The sequence below is a fragment of the Parasteatoda tepidariorum genome, chromosome 5 (genome assembly GCF_043381705.1).
Source record: "Parasteatoda tepidariorum isolate YZ-2023 chromosome 5, CAS_Ptep_4.0, whole genome shotgun sequence".
NCBI classification, from domain to species: Eukaryota; Metazoa; Arthropoda; class Arachnida; order Araneae; family Theridiidae; genus Parasteatoda; species Parasteatoda tepidariorum.
Genome location: NC_092208.1, coordinates 77,351,184 through 77,370,408, shown reverse-complemented (window position 1 = coordinate 77,370,408; position 19,225 = coordinate 77,351,184). Strand labels below are relative to the sequence as shown.

General features: G+C 30.5%; 1 protein-coding gene across 1 annotated transcript; it reads left to right on the top strand.

Annotated features, from left to right (window-relative positions):
• The first annotated feature begins 14,554 nt into the window (after positions 1–14,554).
• Positions 14,555–15,058, top strand: LOC122271195 (uncharacterized). The gene has a single exon (XM_043051640.1). It carries the CDS (start codon positions 14,555–14,557, stop codon positions 15,056–15,058), a length of 504 nt encoding a protein of 167 aa, XP_042907574.1.
• Positions 15,059–19,225: the final 4,167 nt, after the last annotated feature.

The following is a 19,225-nucleotide window of genomic DNA, read 5'->3' as shown; positions in this document are numbered from 1 at the left end:
ACTTTTTACGTATTATTTCTGCGTCATAATTTACGTACTATTTTTTCATCATAATTTTACCTTTTTGCGTGTTATTTTGCGTATTATTATTTAAAGTCATATATTTAAAATTTGATTTCTCAGAGAATTCGACTGATTTTGCTCAGATTTTCTATTTTTCCATGAAATTCCATGAAAAACTACGTACTTCTAAATTATGTACAAACCTTTATACCTTACAATTAAAAAAATTTTCGACTATTATTAAAAGAAATAAAAAGAATAATAAATGTTTACTAAATGTTATATTTTGCATGCAATCTTTAGGTAAATGAAATTTTTAGCTGTATTTAAAAAATTTTTCAATTTCCTTAAAAACTTGTTCAGATATAGCGGATTACGCAAAAACTAAAATTAGCATTGAGGTGTGCAAGCTTTGGATTGCTCTGTGAGGACCATATTTCAGAGATTGCAGCTACCCCCTAGATTTTGGGAGTCAAAAATACGTCAAAAAAATAGTAAGTTTATTCGGAGAAAGTACGTTTTTGTGTCTGATTTCGTGACATAAAATATCGTTCACACTAATTAATCGGCATATTTGAAACCACCCCCTGGAATCATTAAGATTAAGTACTAAAACACGAAGATGGGATCATTAGATCAAAAGTTATTCAAGGTGGTCCGTTTATATTTTTGCACTCTGTACAAAACCGTATGGCATTTTCCGTTGACAAAAATAATAAGTTAAAATTAGTTTAACGTATAACACGCTCCCTTATACATTAAGGCTTTTCCTTTACAATCTTTAATAAAAATATTATTTTTTATGGTTTTAGTATGCATACATATTAATTTATTTGCTTTTTTCAAATTATTAGAGTATTCGATTTGGTTTAAATTTTTCTTAAAATTCCTACCTATGACTAATATTTTAATTTTTTTTTTTTTTCAGTTTAGAGTAATTGCCCCTTTCAAAAACTCTTGAAAATTTATTTTAGATAATAAAAAAAGCATTTATTTTTCGAACATTTTTATTTTTTCGCAGTTCTTTAGTTTTTATTCCAACATTTTTTTTTCTTAATAATTTCATATGATAAATTCCGCTTCGTCAGTTTTAGTCCCTTATTCTTCTTTATCATATATATTAACTTTCTAAAAATAATATATTTTCCACCATTTTTCTTTTCATTTTCAGAAATATCCATTATTTTCATCCAAATCAAATGACAAGAAGAAATGCGTAGTCTATGGATGATTAGAACATAATTTATCATATATCCCTTTAAAAACAGAAGGAAAAATCATAAAATATTTTTTTAGATCAAACTGCATTAAGTTTATTCTATTATCTCTAAGACTTCATTTCATATTGCATTTCGTGCAATCTTCTTTCATTTTATGAACACGCAGTCTTGTAGTGCATTTCGCAATTTAAAATTCAGATAATAACATTTACATTTTGTATGTAAGTTATTAAATATCATTTATTTAAATTATACTACCATAATTTAAAATATTATTTTAAATTTGAATTGTTTTACTTAGCATAGTCCTTTCCGTTATTTTATATGACTGTTAATGGCTGATTTTTTAACTTGTTTAAATTACAAATATACAAAAAAACTTTTAATAACTCGTGTTTTTTGCCAATAATAAAAATTTTTAGATTTACAATATCATACTTAACCAATTTTTATTGATAATTTTATTTTACAGAAAAACCATTACAGGGTTTAAATTACTGAAAGTTAAAAGTTTAAGAAGTTTTGTTATTAAGTTATGCTTTGAATGAGCCAAAAATCAAATACATACAGCGGAAAGTATTCCATAGTTATGACAAAATGTATAAATAGTTTCAAAAGTGTCTAAGTACTCTGATTTTTATAACAATAAAGGCTTCTGAGCAAACATGAAATAGAACGATCCATAATTTTAAGCGATAGGATTACCTATTTTTTATACGTTTAAAGTTGAAAGAATGTATTCAATGTCTAAAAATGCACGTAATATTTCCAGTTGAAAGACTAATTTTCATACTGAGAAAAATCACGTTTAAAAAAAATCATGGACTAAATTTGCCTGCAGATAACCCGAATTCTGAACCTTGAACAAAATATCATGGTGCAGAATTTCTTACGGAAAAATGGCGCAAAATAACACCTAATTGAATCTCGCATTATGTAAAGTAAATCTCGTGTACAATATCGTGGTTAATCTCAAACTGATAAATTCTCGTATGGAAAATATAACACGCAGCGTAATTTAGTGTGAACGAAACATCACCCGGCAGAATCTTGTGCTCAAAAACTATCTTGGGGCAGAATCTGCTGTACACAAATTAAGATCTCGTGTGCGGGGAATGTAACGAGGCTGAATTTCACGTGTATAAAGTTAAAAGATATAATCTAATATTGTATGCAATATTTCCTGTTGGGAAGACCAACTTTTATAATGACAAAATACCTCGATATATAAGACCATGGAATAAATTTGTCTGAGTAGAAAACTGAATTTAGAGTCAAGAACAAAATATCATGGTACAGGGTCGTCGGGCTACCGAAGCGGGGGTGCCATCCCCTCCGCAGAGGATCAAAATTGTGATGGCATGTCTTCGGATCATCCTCCAGGATGTTTCCCAGACCGTCGCCAATAGCCCATTGTGCAGCTCTAGTGCGACGTAAATTAACAACAACAACAACAACAACATCATGGTACAGAATTTCTTGTGAAAAAAATCTCATATACACAAACTAATATAGGAATGAATCTCAAGTTAATAAAATCTAACGAAACTTTTTCTCAAATGGACAAAATATTGCATGAAAATTATATCACTCAGAAAATTTGGTGTGCACATAATATCGCTTGACAAAATCTAGTACGCAAGAAATATCATGGGGCAGAATCTGCTGTTCACGAAACATCACAGAACAGAATATCGCTTGCGGATAATGTCAAGGGACTGAATTTCGTCAACGGATAATTTCATGGGACAAAATCTCAGGCAAGCTAAATATCAATGAGATCATTTAAAAACTTATTGAAAAAAGATACTAAGTGGCATTTTTGAGATATTAGAAAGTAAAGGAACAGAAAAAAGCTGTCTGTAAAATGCATCATTATGGTTGACAATAAAAATAATGTTCTACAGTTAATGCTGTCAATAAAAAATTATCCTGAAATGTTTAACCTTTCAGAAACATCACCTGGAATTATATTTTCAGTTCTTTATTTAATATTATCCATCTTGTTTTTATTTTATAACTGACGTTCAACAGCCGACACAGTTCTGACCTTACGACTTTCAATGTTCAATTCCGTAGCCATACAATTTTGAGCCCATACAGAAGACAAAGAAACTAATGGATCATACATTGGGACAATGCATCATACAAACTAATAGATCATGTATTTTTGAAGGAATTATACAGTATTTGCGTTACATGGAGAGGAAAACTGTGAAAATCGTCAACGATTAGCCCGACGACGAGGTAATTAGAACTCGTGATCCGTCAACTACTGAAGATATTTTACGTCAGCACTATAGTCGAGGTGAGCCGGGAGCAGAATTCGAATTAACCGGCCATCGCTGGGATTCGAACCCGCTTCAACTCAAAGGCGAACGCTCTATCACCTGAGTCACCATGGCCCAATGTTCTCTCCTGACTTTATTCTTGACCGGTCTGGTTCCTGACTTCCGGTAGAAGATTCTCTCGTATCAATTTCTACTTATTCATTTATTTATTTACTATTTACTTATTATTTACATCACCTTTCAAGTTATTTTTCAACATAATAGCTTGTTTTCGATGAAAAAAATTCGTTTGAAAGTGTCGACAGTTCTTGAGTGTATTATGCATAGAAGCAAGAATTCGTAATCTGAAATTAAAATACTTAAATTCCCCAAATACCCATCACTTCGAATTCAATAAAGTTATGCATTAAGGAGGAAAAACAAAAATAAAGAAATGATCACGCTTTGCTGTGACGTCAGAGACGGATAGCAAGACTTTACTGTTTGTATGTTGCTTATAAGATAGATGTTGAATAGTCTTTCGACCACATTGAATATTGTACCCGCGATATTAATGTGCATTATTACATTAGCGTGCTATACATATTTTATTCCACCACCGGAGCATGCTATATCGCCTCGTCAAAAGCAGCATTTAAAAATAAATTGTTCAATTGGGTTTGCGGCACTTCAAGAAAAAGATCACTCATACCCACACATGTGACCTAGGACAACAGCCCCAGCTTGTCGTTTATCAGCAAAATGGCTTGTTAAAGTCGAGTTAAGTTTCTCCATGCAAGTCAGAATGTTGATTAATATAAAGTATACATCGTCGTATCCACATCAAATTTGTTTATATAGTTTTTGATAGTCTACATCCTTTNCAGTGAATTAATATATGTCTGCATAATAATGAAATAAAAAGAAAGTATCCGTTACATTGATCTGGAAGAGAAGAAATAAATATTTTATGTTTGTTTTAAAAAGATTAAGTCTGTGATTTATTTTAAAAGTAATTCTATCAATAAAAAATCAGCTTAAGTAATGAAAGATATTTTAAAAGATAGAAAATAAATATGTGTATGCCAATTGTGGCATCACATATACATCGTCGTATCAACATCAAATTTGTTTATATAGTTTTTGATAGTCTACATCCTTTGCTTAACTTAGATTTATTACTTGTTTATGTTTTTTTTATTTTAACCGAGATATATTTTTGTACCTGACAAGTTCGATGTATTATTAGCTTGTTTATGTTTTACGTGGCTTTAAACCTCTGACTGCTCCATTTTTGGACCGAAGCCGCTTTAAAAATTTGCTTTACACTACGCGCTTTCCGCCCTTACGAAATCGCTTTACACTACGCGCTTTCAAATACGGCAATTTAGAGGACAACTAACGACATCTGTTGATCAAAACGTAAATTAAACGTCTAATACCGCTGAAACGGGGAATAAACGGGATGCGCTCATCAATAAAGGAAGAAAAACACATGCCCGCGGGATGAGCAGATTTTGCTACAATTCAGTTGCCCGTGGAAATCGCGGGATAATCAGTCAGAGGGTTAAACCTGTCTTTGTGTTAAGTAAGAGATATATAGTGAAAGAATTGAAATCCTTGTGAAAGAATCTTTGTGTAAGACTAAAAAAGGGGGCACTTAAAAGAATTGATGTTTGATTTGCATGGCTTGCTCGAAATAGAATGGAAAGAACAGTTGCTAACTTAAACAAATTCCACGTTTCAACAACCAATAAGGATCGAGATACCCACACTGCGTCGCTTGCAGGCATCCCATTTAAAATTTAAAAATCGTGCAGAAAATTATTAGTTTTGTTTGCCACGTTTTTTATTACGTCAGATCATCTACACACAAATGAAAAACTCTTCTATAATATGTAAGAGTTTTTCATTTTTAACGAATTCATTTACATCTAATTTAGAGTAGAAAAAAAAACTAATTTTAAACTAGATTGAGAAATGTGTTTAGAGATAACTTAAGCGTAAAGAATTTCAGTTCGCATAAAATGTTTTTCTTCATAAACCTTCTCTTTGTCTACAATGAAATAGAATCCGAAACTGTAAATTAGATCAAACAACTCGGATCTCGTGTAGCCAAGACGATCGCAATCTTAAAGTAATACTTGAAACTGGGCAACGATCCAGTTTCTCTCAGTTAGTTGAAAAGATACAAAAATTTCAAATAAACACAAAAGAAGAAATTACATGAGAATATCAGAAACAAAGAGTACCCAGAAAGTAAATTTAATTTTAATGAAAAGGAGTCTAGCATTTTGAGGATAGCTTTGAACATAATGTAATTGACTTATTTTTAAATCAAGGATGCAGTGAGGGTAGTAGTAAGTTTCCAGTAAGAACAAATAGTTTTTATACATCAACATCTAGTTCAAAACAAAACATGCCCACAAAGACGTACAATGATTTAATTTTGGCACTTTGTTCCTTACGTAAACAACATTATCAAGCATTAAGTTTTGTTCTAAGCTTCCAGAAAAGTAATCCTGCCAAAACATTTGAATAGTTGAATGAGTCGCGGTGGGAGATAATTAGAAAATTATTGGTTTTATTTATTTAAGTTAGCTTGAGATTTATAATTTTAGCATTTTGCTTGTTACGTAAGAAGCGTTTAAAGGTAGTAAGTTTTGTTCTAAGTTTCTTGCAAGTAATCCTGCCAAAAAATTTGAATAGTTAAATGAGTCGCCTTCGGAGATAATTAGAAAATTATTGGTTTTATTTATCTAAGTTAGCTTGAGATTTATAATTTTAGCATTTTGTTTGTTACGTAAGAAGCATTTATAGGCAGTAAGTTTTGTTCTAAGTTTCTTGCAAGTAATCCTGCCAAAAAATTTGAATAGTTGAATGAGTCGCCTTCGGAGATAATTAGAAAATTATTGGTTTTATTTATTTAAGTTAGCTTGAGATTTATAATTTTAGCATTTTGCTTGTTACGTAAGAAGCGTTTAAAGGTAGTAGGTTTTGTTCTAAGTTTCTTGAAAGTAATCCTGCCAAAAAAATTTAATAGTTGAATGAGTCGCGGTGGGAGATAATTAGAAAATTATTGGTTTTATTTATTTAAGTTAGCTTGAGATTTATAATTTTGGCATTTTGCTTGTTACGTAAGAAGCGTTTAAAGGTAGTAAGTTTTGTTCTAAGTTTCTTGCAAGTAATCCTGCCAAAAAATTTGAATAGTTAAATGAGTCGCCTTCGGAGATAATTAGAAAATTATTGGTTTTATTTATCTAAGTTAGCTTGAGATTTATAATTTTAGCATTTTGTTTGTTACGTAAGAAGCATTTATAGGCAGTAAGTTTTGTTCTAAGTTTCTTGCAAGTAATCCTGCCAAAGAAATTGAATAGTTAAATGAGTCGCCTTCGGAGATAATTAGAAAATTATTAGTTTTATTTATTTAAGTTAGCTTGAGTGATTTATTATTTTAGCATTTTGTTTGCTACGTAAGATACATTAACAGGTAGTAAGTTTTGTTCTAAGTTTCTAGCAAGTAATCCTACCAAAAAAAATTTATACTTAAATGAGTCACCGTCGGAGATAATACGAAAATTATTGATTATATTTATTTAAATTAGCTTGGGATTCATGATTTTAGCATTTTTTTTTTACGTAAGTAACATTAACAAGTAGTAAGTTTCATTCTAAGTTTCTAGCAAATAATTTTAATAGTTAAATGAGTCGCTGTGGGAGATAATAATAAAATTATAGGATATAATTTAACAGCCCGAAAAACAGCCCGTCCTCGACAGTCAAAAATTCTCCGCGGACAACGAGTTTCTCGAATCCGACGTCCGCGCCGACGGCCATTTTCCCGTTAATGTTCGTGATACATTTTCAATTTTTGTAATCTTACAAGAGTCTTGTAAGTTACAAGACAGCAAAATGACCCACAATACAGCAACATACTGCGCATATATTGATGTTTTCTCTGTCTGGGAGTACTGCAGCGGTTGAAAGGAGCTTTGCAGCAATAAACTTACAAAAAAACACAATACGTACTGGTCTTAAACAAGAAGCTTTAAAAGCAATTATGAACATCTACCTAAATGGAAAACCCCTTTCAGATTTCTGTTCAGAAACCTCTGTAAATCATTGGCTTGATTGTGGAACTGGCAAACGTCATATTCGATTCATTTAAAAAACGCAGTTCCCTCGGATAACTTGACATTCCAGATAACTTGACCTTTGTCGTTTTAATTATTACATAAAAGAAATAAATTATTTCATAAAAGAAATACTAGGTTACTATTAGTAACCTAGTATTTCTTTTATTACTGTATAATGTAATCCTAGTAACGATTAATTCATTGTGCAATTTATATAAATGTTTGTAATAATTAGGAGAAAATTATATTTTTATTTATTTAAAAGCGACGGGTTAGTTTCAACGGAGGACGGGTGCATTGTTGGACAAGCCGTCCTCGGGGACGGGTAAAATTTCTGAGCTTTTTCGAGCCCTGGGATATATATATTTAAATTAGATTGAGATTTATTATCTCATTCATCATTGTTTGTTTGTTTTTTCTTAAATGTCAATATTTTCAACAAAAACACTGAACATTTTGTTTTCAGAATGTACAGAATATTTGTTATTGTTAATAGTTATTGTTAATTTTTGTAAGAACATTTTGCTAACGTGTTAATCGTACTAGAATAGCCGATTATCTACATTTGAAAAACTATCATCTGAACTTAAACAAACTGCGCGACTCAATAAAAGAAATAAATTAGAAGTAATTCAACTCGCTGATGAGTCTTAAAATAGTTCAAATAGGGAACATTTTTGTAACTCTTTATCAAGTTTTTGTTTTAATTTTAAGCTAGGAGGCCAAGCTCCCTATTTGCTGCCGCTCATCAACCCCGATGATTGTTGTTGTTTGTTTCTATGAAATTTAAAATTATTCGCTTTATATATGTACTAAAAAGAATTCAATATTTTATTTTAAATTTCATTGACTTCAAAAATTACGAAGATGCAATCATCTTCATATTTTTGAATCCAATTAAGTTTCTCATTAAGGATATATTTTGGCTTCAATTACTTGGGATTATTTACTTAAAAAGAATTCTGTTTGATTACGCTTGTGCCCCCCCCCCTTTCCATGTCCAAACATTTCAGTTATGTTTCGATTAAAAATCTTATAATAACATTAAATCTTAAGTATAGTGTTGTAGAAAATTTTATGAGTTCCCATTCATGAATGTAGCATTTCTGCTTACCAAACAGGCTGATAAATTAAATATTAGTGCATGCATCACATTGTACATGAAGCTGGTCGTTTAGTTTTTAATCATATAACAAATCTCATCAACTGTAATTTATAATGGCAAATTAATGTAATTCTAACAAAAAAATTTTCATTTTAAACGATTAAAAAGGTTAGAAACCGATTTAAATATGTTTATCTCTAAATGTAGTGTAATAAAGTAGTATTTTAGAATTACGTAATAATAAAGAAACAAAACTCTCGTTTTAACTCCTTATTTAGAAAACAATCAAAATCAAAAATGTGATTATATCTGAGAAAAATAAATATTACAGATACCTTTAAATTAGGGATACAAAATTATTTTATAGGAAAAAAAAGACCTTTATGACTTTTATGATTAATTTTATGTTGATGGCCAACAAAAAACTGGAAAATAATGTGGAAAAATCGGATCCTACTATGAGATTTCTCAACCAATAAAAATCCACGACTACAATAAAAAGATAAGTTAAGGCTCCATCACACGAGAGAAAAACCTCCACTCTATCCACAACTCTAAAGGCAGTTTCTCCGTCCGGAATTGCCGATAGGGTTGCTTAATTGCCCGAACGTCTGCTCGTAACGGGGTTACCATATTTTGTTATTTATCTTAACTTTTGGCTCATATTATATTTTTTCATGTGATGGTATTATGTCATAGCTTCTCAACGATGTTTCTGAAGAGAGGAAAATGAAGTTACAGACATTGTAGAATATTAATTGATTTAATTTTGTACATTTTAAAGTCTTTATTCAGTTGCAAATAAAAATTCTGAACACTTCATTTCCACATTAGTGAAGTAGCATAGTATAAAGAGGATTATGATTTCAACCTCGTAATACAAAATGATATTAAGGTATCATTGAATTTCATGTTGCATCTCTGAAAGGATAAGGGGTAAAAGGGGGATGGACTTAAATACCCTGTAGAATTTTTACGATTTTTTTACGTTGAATCGAGTGATTAATGTTATAGAAGTTGCTTATGTTTTATGTATAAAAGTATAGTTAACTTATACATATTTACTATCCAACATTGCTATCTAGGCAAGTGAAGTATTATTACCCATGTATACGCTTAATTGAAAGAAAATAAAACCAAGCTGTCTAATTAAATAGTTTAGCTATTCAAAAATTTAAAAAAGTTTAATGTGAAGAAAGTACAATTCTTTGACTTATACCACTTTATGCAACTGACATTGCTATCTACACAAGTAACGCATTTCTTCAAATTTAATTTTTGATGCTTAATCCAATAAAATAGTCCTTTGAAGTAATTCCTTAGAAGAAATGAGGGTTTAATATATGAAATATACAATTTTTGACCTACACTAGCGTGCAAAAGTTTTTGGTCAACGCGTGAAAGGCATTTTAACCTTTCTATGCGCTTTTTTTTTTTTTTTTTGTAGAGATGATTTCCGTTTTATTTAGTCAAGCCAACATATATACAAGTATTACACTTGATTTCATAATTTTTACTTTTCTTGCAATTTTATGGGAAATGTAATCTTCTTTGGATTAAATTTAAATCTTTGCACTCTGTTTAGTTGAATATTTCTTTTTTTTTTATTCAAATCATGTACGAACTAAATCTTCAAAAATTAATGTCAATATTAAATTAAAGTTAAAAATCATGATTTCCGTAAACAAATATGCAAAACTTATGCTTATTTGTTAAAATTGTATCGTTCAATTGTATTTTCATCTAATTCTTAGATGTAAGAAAATCACTTCACGAAAAACAAATACCCAACTGATATGAAAATTGCATTTGATTTAAAATGACTTTCAGAGCGTTAAATTTGATTTCTGGTTGATAAGCATATTAAGAATGTTTAGGAATAAACTTATATATTATTTTTTATTAGATTTCCAATCAACCATCTATAATATTAAGTTGGACCAAAGACTTTTGCGCGCTAGTGTACCTTTTACTCATAAAATATTTATAACATAAAAACTATTAGATCTATCAAATCAGTTCTATTTTTATTAAATTTAGGCTAAAAAATACATAATAAATAATGTCTGACATGTCTATACTACAATGTTTCAGAATTTTATTGTCATAAAATTCTTTTATATTGCATTATGGGATCATCGCTTTCATTCATCTACACATTGCATATCAGGAATATCGTCACTTTTATGAAGGAAAAAAAAATTTCCAATTTCTTTGCTAAATTTTTTTTTAAATATAACGGGATTTTTTTTACCATACTTACAATTTATTATTGTAAAATTCAAAACTTTTATTATTGGAATAAGATAATTTAATTAAAAATTACAGGATTTATTTTAGCACAAATTTATTGTAATATACACTATATAAATTCAAATTTAACTATAACTAAGAAAGAAACAATATTTTATTAAGAGCATACTTTTTATTTACCCGTATAATTTTGTAATAGCCTTTTACGTGTTTTGTTTTTGTAAATACAGACATCTCTTTCCGAATCTCTTTCAAAAACACTGCATAATTTTGTAAACACATCATAAGCACTATTACACGTTAAAATAAGCATCATCACCTTTATATCTATTGTAAAAACTATGATCTGTTGTTATTAATCATAATTTTTGTTCCACGTAATTTCGACATCCGCTGTTTTTGCTCCATTTTGTTTACTTGGTAGTTACAATATCGTACAACCAATTTACTTTTAAGTAAATTGTTACTTGAAACTTCCATAATGCAAAATTATTAAGATCTTTTAACTTCTCAATATTAATTCAATAACAACTTACCTGTGTCATATATTTTTTCTTTGATTTATTAATCTTCAATTTTATGGAACCATTGCTGGCTTCCATGACCTGTCTTTTGCAGTAATTTACGGACAAATCAAATCTAGATTCATTGACAATGAAAACACATTTAATACAACACAAAATATACATATAAACATACACAGAAATGATTTTAGGTTTTACTTTTTAAGGTATTGCTTTTTACTTTTTATAGAACAATTTGATTAAAGCCAAGAATAACCCACCACTTGGCGACTATTTGAAATCTCGCCAAGTTGGCGATTATTACTGGGATCAACGTTGCTTCTTGATTATTAAAAAATAAACAATTTAAATTATTACAAATTTATTAAATTATTTCTTAATATAAATTATTAAAAATTTTAACAAAAATGAAATGGTAATAAATGAAATAACAGTTAAAAAAGGAAATAATAACGATGATACTAACAGCAAGAAATCAGAAGCATAAATAGCGAGAAAATAAACCCTCTTACCCCTTTTCTAACGAAATCTAACTTTCGCATTGGTTATACATATCAAATAATATTTAATCAGCCTTAAGAATTTCAGTGGTGTGATCGAACGTCCAAAATAATCTCCCCGAAATATCTTCCGGAAACCTAGTTTGGCGAGATTTAAAAAAATCGCTGCGGGGTGGGCTATTCTAGGATCCAGCCAACAATTTTTACGACATTTGTTTTAACCACACGTTGCCACTCAAATATTTTGCAAGTTCAGTAAACACATTAATAATTATTTTTAAATACTCTTGATATTTAATGTTTTTAATTTTATTATTTTATTAATTATTTTATCTTTTGAATTTTATTATTTTATTAATTATTTTATCTTTTGAATTTTATTAAACTAGGCAAATCGGTTGTCAAGCATCAAAGCGTATCCTTTTAAAAGTAGAACAGCACTTAGCAATCTTCCCTATCAAAATAATAATGCTTAGATGCGGGTTGGTTGTTGTTTTTTGCCACTTTTTATCTAATTTCATGTAATAGAAATAATAACATTCAAATTCACATATAATAGCAAATATTTCAAAAACCGCTCTCAATAGTATGATATCAGTAGCTTTAATTTAATTGTAAAATACAAATATATCATTTATTTTCTATATTAGATACTCAAACAGAAATAGTTTTGAAACAGCACTCTCGATAATAAATTGCTGGAAAAAAACACTCTTGATATTAAAATGCTGAAAATTATTTTATATATTGAATTCTATTAAACTAAGCAAAATGGTTACCAAGCAACAAATCGTATTATTTTAAATGTAAAACAGCACTTTGAAATACTTAAAAAACTTTACTATCAAAATAAATGTATTTAGATGCTGGTTTATTGTTCTTTTTTGTCACTTTTAATATAATTTTATATAGTAAAAATAACTACATTCACATGTAAAAGCAAATTTTTCAAAGAGAACTCTCGACAATACCACATCAGAAACTTTAATTTAATTGTGAAATACAAATATATACTTTGTTTCCCGTATTAGATGTTCAAACAGAATATTTGAAAAGACTTACATAAATGAATTGAAAATTTTATTAGTTTATAAAAATATGTTCCCAAGCGAAATATTATTCTTAACTAATTCAAATACATTATGTTCGCTTTTAAATCTTGAAATGTTTCAAGAAGAAACATTAGTAGTGTTATATAAGGTAATGAAATTATTTAAAAGATGTATCGTATTTTAAAACTGCTGCCTCCTATTAAAAGTATAGGAAAACTCTGCGTTTATATTTTTCTAAAGAAAATGGTTTGAAAGAACAACTATCAATCAGTATCAATAAATTATTTGTAACTTCTTGTTTAATTTTACAAAAAAATTTAAAATTTGAAAACGATTATGAAAATCCACCACTAAAGAAATCGTTTGCTTTAAAAATTGTTTCTTTTTTTGCTTACTTTTAAAAATGTTTTGGAGAAATGCTTTTTAATTTTTTTAATATTTATATGAAATATTTATATTTTGTATATAATAATAAAATTAGCATTTTCCATTGTGTGCATAAAACTTGAACACCATAAAACTAGTAGTAAATAAAACGAATTCAACATCTGTAGACTTATTTGTAATTAGCGATCGCAGCGAACTATAGGGGGCGTTATTGTATGAGACGAGCACCTGCGATTTCTATATGCACAGTCATTCAGTCGCTCTGGAGACGTCTTAAATGTAGAGTATTGTAGCGTTCCTTCTTTATTGTGGTTTATTAAATTTAAAAAAGAAAAATTTTTGATATTCTTTCTTATGCAAGTGAAAACAAAATGGTATCTCTTTTCTTTTTTTTAGAAAAGGAAGATCCTAAACACGGAAAATATTTGTAAATAAACAGAAAAAATATGTATCGTATTAGAGTTAAAACCGAAATCGTTTTACTAAATTTAATGATATAGCACGAAAGGCCTATTTAAACTTTACATTCCATAGTTTCATGAATCATATTACTTCAAACATTAAAATATGAAAAAGTATAAGTAAGCATGATCTATAAAAGTCTGAAAATAACCTATCCCCTAGAGGGGGTGCTCGAGCTCTGCGATCGCGAATTCCCTTTTAATTCTATAAAGAATGTTTAATAATTTTAAACGTTAAAACGATTATGAAAATGCATCACTAAATGAATTGTTTGCTTTAAAAATTGTCTTCGAGAAATACTTTTCTACTTCCTTAATACTTATATGATTTATTCATTTTTCTTCTTAAATACTTGTATAACCTATGCATTTTAGAAAATTAATTTACCTTTTTTTCAAGTCTTGTAGGATAGAAACACAAATTATTTGTATTCTCGTCTTATTTTGAATAAAATGCTTACAATTTTAGTTCAATCATTTTAATCTCAGTGTTGAAATTCATTTATATTGTTATAAATGCTAAAAGAAAAAAAATTCCAATATCCCCGTTAAAAAATTGAAGAGGAAATTTCACTTCTGAAACCACTTAAAGCTATTTAAATTAATAACATATGTACCCAATTATCTATATATATAAAAGTGAATGCCTGCCTGCCTGCCTGCCTGCCTGCCTGCCTGCCTGCCTGCCTGCCTGCCTGCCTGCCTGCCTGCCTGCCTGCCTGCCTGCCTGCCTGCCTGCCTGCCTGCCTGCCTGCCTGCCTGCCTGCCTGCCTGCCTGCCTGCCTGCCTGCCTGCCTGCCTGCCTGCCTGCCTGCCTGCCTGCCTGCCTGCCTGCCTGCCTGCCTGCCTGCCTGCCTGCCTGCCTGCCTGCCTGCCTGCCTGCCTGCCTGCCTGCCTGCCTGCCTGCCTGCCTGCCTGCCTGCCTGCCTGCCTGCCTGCCTGCCTGCCTGCCTGCCTGCCTGCCTGCCTGCCTGCCTGCCTGCCTGCCTGCCTGCCTGCCTGCCTGCCTGCCTGCCTGCCTGCCTGCCTGCCTGCCTGCCTGCCTGCCTGCCTGCCTGCCTGCCTGCCTGCCTGCCTGCCTGCCTGCCTGCCTGCCTGCCTGCCTGCCTGCCTGCCTGCCTGCCTGCCTGCCTGCCTGCCTGNATAGCATCATAAAATAAACATATCGGAAAAATATTTGTAAATAAACAGAGAAAAAATATAAGTTTCTTCTTATTAGAGTTAAAACGTAATGCCTGCGAAATCATTTTACTAAATTTAATGATATAACATGAAAGGCTATGTTATATCATTAAATTTATGTAATGATATAACATAAATTTAATGATATAACATGAAAGTAATATGATTCATAAAACTTTACATTCCATAGTTTTATGAATCATATTACTTCAAACATTAAAATATGAGGCCGGGATAGCCTGGTCGGTAGGGTGCTGGGCCCATGTCCAAGAGGTCGTGGGTTCGATCCTCGCCGGCCGAAGACTCCCCGTGTAGTAAATGGTGACTGGTGCACGTTAAATCTGTTGAGTCTCAAAGTCCTCCTCCATGTTCCCATAACAAATCAAAACCTCTGGGGGTACTGATCCAGGAGTTTCCTTGTCTTCTGGATTGGTTCAAAATTACAAGGCTGCGGAGTTGAACATTAGTAGTCGTAAACCCATGAAATTGGGTCGGCTGTTCAACGACTGTTATAAAAATAAAATAAAAAACATTAAAATATGAAAAAGTATAAGTAAGCATGATCAATAAAAGCCTGAAAATAACCTATCCCCTAGAGGAGTTACTCGAGCACTGCGATCGCGAATTCCTTTTTAATTCTATAAAGAATGTTTAATAATTTTAAACGGGTAAACGATTATGAAAATGTATCACTAAATTAATTGTTCGCTTTAAAAATTTTTATTTTGTTACTTTAAGAATTGTCATCTAGAAATACTTTTCTACTTCTTTAATACTTCTATGATATATTCATTTTTCTTCTTTAATACTTGTATGACGTATGCATTTTAGAAAATTAATTTACCTTTTTTTCAAGTCTTGTAGAATAGAAACACAAAATATTTCTATTCTCGTCTTATTTTGAACAAAATGCTTACAATTTTAGTTCCATCATTTTAATCTCAGTGTTGAAATTCATTTATATTTTTATAAATTCTAAAAAAAAAAATTCCAATATCCCCGTTAAAAAATTGAAGAGGAAATTTCACTTCTAAAACCACTTAAAGCTATTTAAATTAATAACATATGTACCCAATTATTAAATACAAATTTCAATAAATTACTTACATAGAAATGAAAGTAGTTATAGATGTTACTGTCACTATTTCCAGTTAAACTATTTAAGTGGATCCTAGAACAGCCCACCTGTGGCCTTTTTTTTTAAATCTCGCCAAGCAAGTTTTTGAAATCACTCCAAACTAGGTTTCCGGAAGATATTTCGGGGAGATTATTTTGAACGTCCGATCGCATTACCAAAATTGTTAAACCTGATTGGTTATTTGATATGTATACTTACGCGACAGTTGGATTTCGTTAGAAAAGATGTAAAAGGGTTTATTTTTTCGCTTCTTATCTCTTGCTGTTAAAATCATCGTTATTATCTCATTTTTTAACCGTTATTTCATTTATTGCCGTCATTATTTCATTTTTAATAATCAAAAAGTATCATTGATCCCAGTAATAATCGCCAGCTTCGTGAAGTATCCCAAAGTTGCCTATATGTTTCGTGTTCTAGGATTGTACCAATTATTTTAAATACGTTGCTATTTTATGTTTCAAATAACTGATTAACTAAAAAATCGTAAATAATTTCTTTTAAAAACTTTAACTTTCAATAAGAGTAATAATAATGAAAAACATTTAATTTCATTGAAATGTGGAAAGAACAGTCTGATGAACGCATTGTTTTCTTCTTAACTTTTGCAATTGTGCCATGACCGTTTCCTTTTAGTTAAATCTTCATACTTAGTCTAATTAAGGGTTAGTTTATAGCAAAGAAACTGCTTACTTAATTTTTATCTAAAGTTTATTCTAAATAATCATTATTCTTCTTTCTGCTATTGAAGAAATTTATTTATTTATTTTTTTACATATGCGTTTTGCTTAAATAACTATCAAAAATGCGTGCATATTTTTCTTTATTTCTAGTCACACTGTAAAAATAACTGTAAGTTCTACAAAGAAAAGCATATTTCTTACAAAAAAAATTGTTCAGAGATAAATTCATATTTTTTCTGTTTTATATCGTTACCATCGTGCTGCAAAAAATTCCTTTTTTTTTAAATTCTTTTTCGTATATTTGACGCTGTCTTTTACAAAACAGTTCTTTTCTATTTTTTACACCCTAATCCTTAAACGGATTAAAACTGTCAATTCAAATTCTAGTTTTTGCCATGCAGTTTTGCTCATCGTCGGAAAATTTCAATATTTTTTCAAATCATTTTATGATTACTTTCTTCACTTGCTCTTACTTTTTAAAAAACATTTTATGGTTTTAAACATCATATAAATAAAATTGCGATTCAACTTCAATCGATACTCTAGCTGATTATTATCTGTCTTCAGATGCGATGTTTCGTAAGTTAAATTGCCAGTCGTTTTTATCAGGGTGGGCTACTGTAATTTTAAACATATTTTCTCTTAAATATGAGCTCAATAAATAAGACTTTTGAAATAAAGAAAAAAATATTTTTCTTCATGATCTAACACTAAAGCTGTTGTGGCTCAGGGAAAAGACAGCTCACCTCCCAATGAGGCCACCCGGGTTCGAATAACTGGTCATACGAATTCTGTTCTCGTCTCGCACCAACTACAGTGCTGACATTGTTATTTTATAGAGTATTTTTGTTAAAATAACAGAGTTTGTTGAAATAACAGCACTTATCTGCATAAAAAACAATCACCAGTTTTTAAATGACAGTATTGACAGTATGAAATAAACCATTTTATAAGTGACACTCTATCTGTCAGTTTTTTTCTGGTGACAGATTTTTTGACAGAAATTTTTACAGTTTTTTAAAAAATAAATTTTACGAGTGTCATGGATAAAGAAAACATTTAACATGAAAAATAAATTTTAAATAATTTACGATAAATCGTTTCATACTTTTCAATCTTTTAATCATACTTTCCAATCGTTCAATTGCTTCACGCTTTATAAACAACTTTCTTTTAATTACGCCTTTACAGTTTTTATCAATATTTAAAAACTGTGTCTACTCATTCATGCTTAAACTGTGTATAACTCTTCCATACTGTATTTTAGTAAATGTCAGAAATTAATATTTAAATTTAAAATATTATCAAAATCAAATGAATCATTTGATGTTAAAAATCCAAATGTCTAATAAAATTTAAATGTGACTCTAATTGTCGCTTTGCACACTCTCAGATAAGAAACTCTCACTTTTGACTATTTTAGCTATTCTTGAGCAGTATTTCGTTAATTTTGAGAATCGTTTTATCACAAAATCACGTGATAAGTGACAAAACGCAAACTTCCAAATATATGACGAAAATGTTTCCTCAACACAAAACCTCATCGTTATGTTTTTTATTTTATATCCATCGTTGAACAGCCGACCCAACTATTTGGGTTTACGACTACTAATGTTCAACTCCGTAGCCTTGTAATTTTGAACCAATCCTGGAAACAAGGAAACTCCTGGATAAGTACCCCCATGGGTATTGATTGGTTTTGGGAACATGGAGGACTTTGCTACTCGACAGATTTAACGTGCATCAGTCACCATTTACTACACGGGGAGTCTTCGGCCGGCGGGAATCGAACCCACGCACTCTTGGATACGGGCTCTATCAACCAGACTATCCCGGCCCACCGTCGTTATGTATTGTAGAAGATTGTTAACTAGAATGATGAAACTAGACTGAAGACTAGATAATCGAAAATGAAGTGAAAATAAGTTAAACGAAAGTTAGCTGGTCGACTGTATGGTGGTCAAGGCGTTCGCCTCATGCCATGAAAATCCCAGGTCCGAAACCCGCTTCAGGCATGGGAATAATTTAAATCTCTGATATATTTATTCTTACTATACCACCTATATAATACCTATGATAAAGTGGTTATTTCAAAATGTAACTACATAATACACTTTGAAGGTTTTTTTGGGGGGGTTGGGGGGGGGAAATAGAATGACGAAATATTTCTTTAATTTTGACAAAATTCGTTTCTTTGAGGAAGTGACTAGTTATTTCATCACTTTGACCAAATTTTTCATTCGGAGATATATCAGGAAACGATTTCGACAAAAACTGAGAAAGATTCGTGATATTGGAGTATCCATATTTTACA